Genomic DNA, 10,122 nt, shown 5'->3' with positions numbered 1-10,122 from the left:
TCAAATAATTTGAAATCGAATTCGAATAGTATATATCACATATTATAAAGAAAAGAGAAAAGTGAGCATATTTGTCATGACCCAACTAACCTGCACAATATTTCTTTTTTTTTAATTTGAAACAAGGCATGTGCAAATGTCATTATTTTTTGGTTCAAAGGAAGTGGAATGCAAGTGATAATCTGCAAAATATGTTACGTTTTAAAATTTACTACACTTAGAGCATATAAGCCGGTATAACAAGCTTTTAAAATTAAAATATAATGAGTCGATGCAGTGGCATAGCCAGGGTGTGGCACATCGGGCCTGTGCCCCCCCCCCCCCCCCACAAAAAATTTTTTCTCCCATTGGATACAGAGCGCAAAATGACACTCGACCACACTTACCTGCCCAGTCCCCACTTCAGACCAAGGAGGTGCCCCCCCCCCTAAAAAAATTTCTGCTAACACCCCCGAGTTGATGTGAGGGTAATATGTTCATTTAACCTTGAATTGAGGCTTCGCGGCAGTGCTGATTTTCCCTGGAAGGTGTATTCACGGCATAGCACCCCTCCACTGCAGTGAACCACCTTTGCAGGGGGGTTACATGCAGACTAATCATTCATTTCGCATACTTTGAAATTTCCAATAATTTAAATTCAAATCAAAGCGAATTCAAATACTGTAATATTCGTCCGAATATTCAAAGTGCTCGAATATTCGCGCCAGCCTAGTGAAAAGGTGCGCGCACAGGGGCCGGCCGTTTCCTTCTAATCATCTAAAGGGGATGTCAAGCCTGCCTCGTACCTTGACTCAGTCGGACCTATCCCATCATTGGTGAAAGTGCAGGGTTATGGTTACGCAGATTTTTGACGACAATGGTGGCCGAGGACCTCTGATGTTGCATTCTAAGAACTGTTTATGCTAGCCACCTTTACACCCAGACTGAAGGCAGGCCATCGTGAGAACCACATTATCCCTTCATTTTCACTTTTGCATCAATTGAGAAGGTCGTTTTCGTTTACTTGACATGTATGGAGTGGGGGGTGCTGCAGTGAAACTTGGCTCCACCTAATGGAAAACCCAGGACACACCTTTGATTACAAATGAGTGCAGTCCATTCATCATTTATTACCTAATGTATGAGATTTTAGAGCAATGAATGAATGAACGAATGAATCTTGGTGAAACAGCTACACTACACACTTTGCATCACTCCCAAGAGTTCGAAGCCAATCCACAAGAAATGTTAAGTCCAGTCAAGAGAGTTGTATTCGACTATGTTATCAGACAGTGGGGCCATCGACAGTGCGGCTGATGAGGTCAGTACGGAGCACATGCTCACTCGTGGAGGCTTGTGTGTATCCACACTTGAGGTGGACATGCTGTCGCTCTCTAAAGTTGAACACTTCATGCTTCCTGGTGCTGCTTCACTGAAAACCACTCGGCCCATCCATGATGCCTCATGAAGTTTCAGTGCTGCTTGTCTGTGATGTTACGCAGGTGCTCCTGTCAACAGCTGCTTCAGCTGGTCCTTCTTCATTCATGTTGACGTCATCTTATGAAACGATGAGCATAAGTTTACAGCAGTGTCGTTAAGTAATTTGACAGACTTATTAATGCATACTTCTTGATGGCACAAGGGCAAAATGTTCCCAGAGATTGCTGGGACAATGTTTCAAATAGCAACAATATTTTTATTGCTGTTCAGTAGATTCCAGCCATTCCCTAATTTCGAAAGCACTGTCGCTCGCAAGCTATCACCAAAACGCTGCCTCATTCATAGAACATAAACACATACAATGTGAAGTGGTGGACTACATGTGACAGATGTGGTGCATAGAACATACCTGTCACAACAGTTCATCGCAAAGCATTTCTTTGACGATCCTTCAGTACATTTGCCGAGTAGGCACAAAATGCACGAGCGAGACAATACAAGCTCGACACCACATTCCTTCATGCCTACAAAGGTATGCTCTGTGAAAAAAAAAAAAAAAATCTATATTCAAACATTTCACTTTCCAAAACCACATCCTGATTAACAGACATGACCATGTGGGGAGGGGTTCTTTAACGAACATCTAAATCACTGTACACAAGTGTTCTTGCACTTAATGCACACTGAACTCAGCAATGAAGAGATTACACCTGCAATCAGCAGCTTAGCTGTGCAGTGCCATAGCTGTTGAGTAATGTACTGATGGGCAGTTTACTTTTGTCAAGCTTAACTTCTTTCCTTCATGTCTCATCTCAAGCGGCAGATGGTAAGAGGTGCTACCTGAAATGAAAGCACCTCCAACCATCTAGCGATGCCATGACTCGTACATATTTAGCAGCCAATCTCAGTTGGCCTGAAGCGCAGGATGCGGCGAATTTGCATATCATAATCCACGTACTGCCAGTTTTTCAGACTACAACCATCTAGCGTGAGAACGACTAGAATAACACTGTTTTGAAACGAAAGGTAACAATTCCTGCTGAATTCGAACTGCAGCATGAAGAATGGAAAAATTCCGAATTCCACATCACACTTCACATACAGGAGGCAGGGTTACGTGGCTTTTTGATCTTGACCCTCCTATCAGTGTTTGCCATGGGGTTCCAGACTCCATCATGCATCTTGCGCGTGTGGCTTGTGAGGTATTCATACCGGGAATACACTTTTTCACACATGGGACACTTGTGTGGCTTTTCACTTGTGTGAGTCCCCACATGCCTCTCCAGATTACGTTTGTGTGTGAACCTGGAAGGGCAAAGGAGGCACGGGTATGGCTTCTCCACGCTATGCCACTTCAGATGGTTTCGTAGATATATCATCAGCTTGAAGCTCTTGCCACACTCTGGGCAGTGGTGCAAGTCTACTCCACTTGCATGTAGCTGCATGTGTTTGTCGAAAGAGTCCTTCCTGCAGAATTTGGATGGGCATACCTGGCACGCATACGGCATCTCACCTGTGTGCATGCGACTGTGTGTAAAGAGCGTGGACTTCTTGGCAAACTTTTGGCCGCAGACAAGGCAGGCATGGGGCTTCTCACCCGTGTGGATACGCTGGTGCTGTGCGATAGATGCTGGAGAAACAAACTTGCCACAAATGGGGCAGGCGCGCCGTCTCGCATTGCAGTGTGTCGCCTGATGACTTGTCACACAGTCCTTGTCTCCAGCGTTCCGCTTGCAAATGTCGAGCTCGGGGCAAGTGCCGATGCTAATTCTGGGCTTTTCGGGTAGTGATTCCCCAGTACCTTCAGATATCCTGGACATGGAAATAATAATAATAACTGCCAACTTACAAGATTGGTAATTGCATCACACCATGAGAAAGTTACAATGGTCTTATATGAAACTGCATATTAAAGACAATTTCTTTACAGCAACAAAATTATGAGCCCTTCTCCTATTGGGAAAATGGGGGCAAGCGAAGCTTGGCATGTGCGCCTGACCTACTAGCTTTCTTTCTATCACTATGCACAATGCCCCCTTCTAATTTTCTTCCTTCCTCCATGCCGGGAATCAAACCTTCACCCATGTGCTTAACAGCGCAACACTTCTGCTGCTACAGGCAACTATGGCAGTTATGCACAAAACAGTGAAAGGCAGCACTCAAATGTGGCACCCTTCAATTCAAATAAGTACGGTATGGGAGCATATTTGCATAGGATCTCTGTGTGAATGTGGCTCACGTAACTGGGTGTCATAAAAATGTGACTCCAGTGTCTAATGTGCAAAAGTCGAGAATGCCTTCATCTCTTCTACACCATCCCACCATCACAGTGCAACATGGCAGGCCAGCTCAGGCCCACCTGTCTGCTCTTCTACAAATATACCTCTAGAACCTGACTGGGTGCATACATCTGTAGAATAACAGAGCGTTGGGTGAGTTGGCAATCCACTGTGAAGGGCATTTGGGCAAAAAAAACAACAAAAAAAAACAGCAACACGAAAGAAAGAAGAAACTGCACTTGTCTCATGTTTTCTTTCATGTCCCTGGGTTTTTTGTGTCTTTTTGCACAAATGGCCTTCACAATACAGTTGTACATGTCACAAGTCAGTATTATAAGATTAAATCAGTGAATCACTACTCCCAATGCTTGTGTTTACCTTTGAATAAGTTGAACATCATCCTTGTGTTCTTAATAAGTTCGAGTTGCTGTAAGTGAACTTGGCGAGGTCCTAAGTAACTTAAAAAACAAAAGGATCACATGTAGAGAAGTACAATGGTTGTAAGACAGCCATTTACAATAAAATAAACATCTGTTTCTTTACTGCCTTAGACAACCATTCCTGTCAATCGTGTTGCGGTTTACTCCGGTTTGCGGTGTACACCGGTGAGCTCACCCTGACTTGATATCCGTGATGTCTCTTGAACTTTCAGCGCTGCTACTGTCAAGAGCTTTGTCATCGAGACTTGTTTGATTCGTCTTGACGTCCTCCTAAAAACATTAAGCACAGTCTTAAAGCAGAGCTGTTAAGAGACTTGATTTGATTGACTGAAGCGTGCTTTTCAACATACAAAAAAATGCCAGCTCAATCTTTGTAATAATAATAATAATATCTGGGGTTTAATGTCCCAAAACCACGATATGATTATGAGGGACGCCGTAGTGGAGGGCTCCGAAAATTTCGACCACCTGGAGTCGCTAGTGGGAAATGATTAAAACTAATAACTGTAAGAATATGAAAACTATCCTTGGTGCTTTCAAGTGAATAATTACACCATCGGTCTGGTTGCCTTACAAACACACAAAAATCACAACACTGTCCAAGGCGAGAGAACCAATACAGAAACAAGCCCTTTATTTACAAAAGGCAACGTGGGTTCAGGGCTAGTCTGTTCTGCCTTGATGTCAACACCTTCCATGCCCTGAAAAGATTTTTTTAAGCACACTTCTGAGTTGAATTGGTAATTAACCATATACTTCGAACAACACACCTGTTTGCCAAGGAAGGAGCCTGATTCCACATCATATTTGAATGAAGTGTACCATTGCGCCAAATATTTTATCTTGTTTTGAAACTTAAGGAAGCCACTGGACAGCAAATAAAACAAGATCCAAAGAATGAAAGAACAGAATACAGCATCCTATCAACAACAGTTGAAGAAGCTAGGCTGCAATGTCATCTTCGAGTCTAGCTAAGTAGAAAAAGGTATTTTGTGTCATCAAATGCTAGTCTTCTCTTGTTATGAAACTATGCTTGAGCCTATGTGTTTTTTCGACAAAAAAAAAAAAAGGAAAGTTAGACTAAACCACAGTATCTTTAGCATACTCTTTGCTCAATTTATTGAGCAATGTTTTCTCTTGAACATCTGCATGCGAGGTACACTGGTGCTGAATGCAGGGACGGGTGCCCAAGAGCTGTGCTCCATTTTACAGGGCAAGCAAGCCTCATAACACTTGCAAGTTCAATGCCCATGGTTTCTTAAAGGAGAAACATTCCCTACACGCCTACTTTAGCATTACAGCACGGTTTGGAATGACTTGAAAAGATGAGCATAAGTTTCGACCAGTAAACTCGCCAATAACATGGTGCCTTGAGTGTTCCCTTTCATAAAGGACTACCCAGTACAATAAGGGCATAAAGGTACTGTGTGCAGCAAAGAAGGAGCATGAAGCTACGCCTAAACGGCCAATATGGAAACAGCATGCGCTGCTTCGTTTCCTGCAATGTGTTTACAACCAGGGGTCCATACGATGCGAGTACACTCAAACCTCCATATAACGAACACGGATATAACGAATTACCGGTTAAAGTGAAGTAAATGAAGAATAGTCTTGTCATACAAACAATGTTACAAATAAACGTTTATATAACGAATTTTCGGATATAACGAAGTTATTTTCGTGGCAGGTGTGACTTTGTTATAATGAGGTTTGAGTGTATAACGTAGGTCTGGTCGTCTTGTTATTTCTTACAAAATCTTGAATGCTGAAGTAGAGATTCGGCCTTTTTTTTGGTTTCCGAGTGCACTTTGAGAGGCGCTCAAGATGATGACTGTGCCTTTGCATGTGACAATGCCAAAAACATTGGCCATTTTCTCCGCTGTTAATGGATCTCTCACTGGTATGGTGGCAGAGGGCAGCTCAATGTCTCGATTGCTAGTCATGCTAATTGCATGAGCTCTTCTAGCTAGGTACTTTGCCGCACCTGTATTTCGTTTGTTGGGGTCCCTCAGGCATAATGAAGAAAATGAAAAAATTTTCTTCATTTGCTCAGGTGAGTTGGGAAACAAGTATAGACATGGAACCACACACGCGCACAGAGAAAAGAGCCTTATTCTCCATCCAAGTTCAGCTAAGCAGACGAGACTGATTAATTTCAGGCAATTAACTGTAAGGCACCGGAAAGTATCCTGGCTGCTAACAAACAGTTATGTCAATCATCTGCATCTGGCTGCCTTAAAAGGCTACATAAAGAACAGTAGTGTCATCGCAAAACGAAAGAATCAAGACAGAAAAATGCACATTACTTACATAAGGCAACATGGGTTCAGGGCTACTTGGCTCTTGCTTGATGCCAACACAGGTGAGCTCCTGAAAAAGATATTTTTATGCACATTTTTTAGATCAGTTGGGAAAAATACCACATACTTTGAAGCACACGAGCATGCTGAAAAAAGACCCCTATTTGCAATCGAACTTCATTTAAGCATACTAGTGCGAACAAATTATAACTAAAGCTGAAAAAGATACCTGTCGCCACCAAATGAATAGTCATATCATTCATCTGCATCTGGCTGCCTCATAAACACACACAAAGCACAGTATTGACGAAATAAAACCAGAGAATTAAAACAGAAAAATGCACTTTACTTACAAAAGGCAACGTGGGTTCAGGGCTACTTGGCTCTGGCTTGATGCCAACACAGGTGAGCTCCTGAAAAAGGTTTTTTTATGCACATTTTTTAGATGAGTTGGGAAAAATACCACATGCTTTGAAGCACACGAGCATGCTGAAAAAAGACCCCTATTTGCAATCGAACTTCATTTAAGCATACTAGTGCGAACAAATTGAAACTAAAGCTGAAAAAGATACCTGTCGCCACCAAATGAATAGTCATATCATTCATCTGCATCTGGCTGCCTCATAAACACACACAAAGCACAGTATTGACAACATAAAGCCAGAGAATTAAAACAAAAAAATGCACTTTACTTACAAAAGGCAACATGGGTTCAGGGCTACTTGGCTCTAGCTTGATGCCAACACAGGTGAGCTCCTGGAAAAGATTTTTTTATGCACATTTTTTAGATGAGTAAAATACCACATACTTTGAACCAGACGAGCATGCTGAAAAAAGACCCCTATTTGCAATCCAACTTCGTTTAAGCATACCAATGCGAACAAATTAGAACTATTAACTGTAAGAAGCTGAAAAAGATACCTGTCACCACCAAATGAATAGTTATATCATTCATCTGCGTCTGGCTGCCTTATAAACATACACAAAGCACAGTATTGACAACATAAAGCTTGATAATTAAAATTGAAAAATGCACCTTACTTACAAAGGGCAGCAGAGATTCAGGGCTGCTCGGCTCTGCCTTGATGTCAATAGCTGTCATGCCCTGAAAAAGGTTTTCTATTCACATTTCTGTGAAAAGTTGGGAAAAACTCATATACCTTTAACCATATGAGCATGCTGAGAAAAGGACCCCGTTTCTCATCCAAGTTGATTAAAGCATAGTAGTGTTAAACGATAAAAACTAATAACTGTAAGAATGTGAGAAAGATCCTTGGTACCACCAAATGAATTGCTATAACACTGATTTGCATCTGGTTGCCTTACAAACCCACAATTATCACAACACTTTCAACGCAAGACGGGGGAATCAATACAGAAAAATGCACTTTACTTGCAAAAGGCAGCATGCGTTCAGCACTACTCTGCTCTACCTTGATGTCAACACCTTCCATGCCTTGAGAATGGTTTTCCAAAATACATCTCTGAGTCGAGATGGTAATTAACCATGTGCTTTGAAACACACGTGCTTGGTGAATAAAGAGCATAATCCCATATCAAAGTTTAACTATGTGCAGTAAGGTGTCAATTGTTTTATCTCATTTTGATGCCTAAGGAAGCCATTGTTGAGCAAGCAAAGCAATACCCAAAGAAATAAAGACAGAATACTGCGCCCTATCGTCAATAATTCGAGAAGTCATTATTGAGTCAGCTAATGCTACTGCCTTTTGTTGCTATGGAACTATTATGTTTGTGCCAACACGCTTTCTGGAAAAAAAATTAACTCCACACCACAGGATCTTTAGCATACTCCTTGTTGAACTTATTCAAGCAGGGTTTTTTTTTTTTTTTTTTTTTTGCGGAATCAGCCATTTCATGCGTGCTGCTTCAGCTTTTGCATGATACATTCAGAGCTGAAGTCAGAAAGGGATGTCTGCAAGTAGTTGATCATTGAAGAAGTGAATGAAAATAATCATTTTGTTTAATCCATTGGCAGGTTATTATAAAATGAAAAGTTCATTAAGTGCCACTTGTTAAACATGGCTTGCAATTGTAACGAGGGGTTGCCTTAGTGGACGCAGTCACGGCCTTGTTACTTTTGTCTTTGTATCAGTTGTTTGCGTGGCTGTTCAACAGAAAGACAAGTTGCCGTTCTCCAATGTGAATGTAAGATTTCCGTAAAGGGGGGGGGGGGGGGCGTAGTGCGCACTTGCGAAGGGCAAATCGCCGATCAAGACAAGTGATCCTCACCGATCAAGAATTAATTTGTGTCTGTGTGTGCTATACGACGCGACGACCGCCGCCACCGCTCCAAGACAGTAAAATGTATCTACCTTTCAGCAAATTTCTGTGTCACCATGTTTCGTGCGCTACAAAGCTTCGCTGGTCATACCACGCACTTTCACAGAGCAGAATGGCTCACGAATTTCTTCTCGCTTCATCCTCATCTTATCCCAGTCTATCTTCCCTGTACACTTATTTGTGACGTGTGAGCTCGACTTATTCAACAAGTAGACCTTCGGCAAGGTCTACTAAAACTCGTACGCAAGAAACATTATTGAGCGGTCTTTTATTGAGTTTTTGCGTCATGAGGGAAGGATAACTGAGGCAAAGAGTACTCACGGAAGTTTTTCGATTCCGTAACGATATTTCACGGCAGACCTACAACGCAAGTCGAATAAATCCACTTCGGACTCTTCAAGCGAAACTCGCAACCACGACCTGCTCGCAACACATTATAGTAGCGCCATTTCCTTCGGCCAAATCAACGGCTTGATTTGGAAAGGATAGGAGTAGCTTGTGTATCGGCGCTGGCGCTCAACAAACCAATCTCGAAGGCTCTCAGTTAAATTGACGCCATAGATGCCATATTTCTGAGGGCACACCGGGCACACATACAGTTAGCAGACTCTGGAGCAAAAGCTGGGCTCTCCAACCACAGAATTTCTATGAAACTTTATGGTTACAATCAACGCCTCCTCTAACTACTGTATGGAACGTCGCACGCACTCTTTCCCATCGAGAGCCGATCACGGAGGACACGCCTCCTGCCGTGTTTCTACCAGGCGCTGTCGTAGAGCGTCCGCTGCTTGCCGTTGTTCGTGAAACATTCCAATTTGTTGCTATCGCATTCATTGCTTCGCCGTTGCGGCGAAACTGTGACTTTTTTTTCTTTCTCTTAGAATGTATTTCCACCCCTCTCCTATACAATGTACAAAGTGTACTCGGAGGTTCCCACAAATAAAAAATGTTAGCGCAGCATGCACTAAGCCGCGCAAAGATGGATCACAGCAGAGCTGGTCTTCGCATGGCTAGGCTTTTACTCTCTCACCTTTCTCTTTCCCATCCCTTGCGATACTACACATGGCTGTGCTTGCTATCTTTATCGTTTTTGTTTCTCTTTTATTTCTAACCATTTCTTTCTCTTTCTCGCTCTATTTTTCTTCCACTTTCCCTTTCTTTCTCTTCCTCTTTCCTTCTCTCTCCTTCTCCCTGTATATTTCTCTTTTTCTTTGACTTTGTCTTTCTTTCTCTTTCTTTTTATGCTATGCTTTACTCTCCCCTTCTCCTCACCCTCACTTCCCTTTCCCACTCACTTTCTATCTATACTATACAAGGCTATGCTATGCTAGCGTGTCTGGATAGCCGAGTGGTTACGACGCTTGCCTTTGGATCGTGGGTAGG

General features: G+C 42.4%; 1 protein-coding gene across 7 annotated transcripts; it reads right to left on the bottom strand.

Annotated features, from left to right (window-relative positions):
- Positions 1–675: 675 nt before the first annotated feature.
- LOC125759809 (endothelial zinc finger protein induced by tumor necrosis factor alpha-like) lies at positions 676–9,319 on the bottom strand. 7 transcript variants are annotated; one of them, XM_049419044.1, is made up of 7 exons: positions 9,061–9,319; positions 7,484–7,569; positions 7,135–7,194; positions 6,792–6,851; positions 4,780–4,839; positions 4,314–4,408; positions 676–3,231 (listed from the first exon to the last, which is right to left on the bottom strand). In XM_049419044.1, the coding sequence occupies exons 2-7, from the start codon at positions 7,538–7,540 to the stop codon at positions 2,514–2,516; spliced, it is 1,050 nt and encodes a 349-aa protein (XP_049275001.1). In that variant the 5' UTR covers positions 7,541–7,569; positions 9,061–9,319; the 3' UTR covers positions 676–2,513. The 7 variants fall into 7 exon arrangements, with proteins under 7 accessions (XP_049275001.1, XP_049275006.1, XP_049275005.1 ...); XM_049419049.1 differs by having other exon boundaries at positions 7,480–7,543; XM_049419043.1 differs by having other exon boundaries at positions 677–3,231; positions 7,484–7,543.
- Positions 9,320–10,122: the final 803 nt, after the last annotated feature.

The sequence above is a fragment of the Rhipicephalus sanguineus genome, chromosome 9 (assembly GCF_013339695.2).
Source record: "Rhipicephalus sanguineus isolate Rsan-2018 chromosome 9, BIME_Rsan_1.4, whole genome shotgun sequence".
In the NCBI taxonomy this organism is placed as follows: Eukaryota; Metazoa; Arthropoda; class Arachnida; order Ixodida; family Ixodidae; genus Rhipicephalus; species Rhipicephalus sanguineus.
This window is presented reverse-complemented; position numbering and strand designations above follow the sequence as displayed.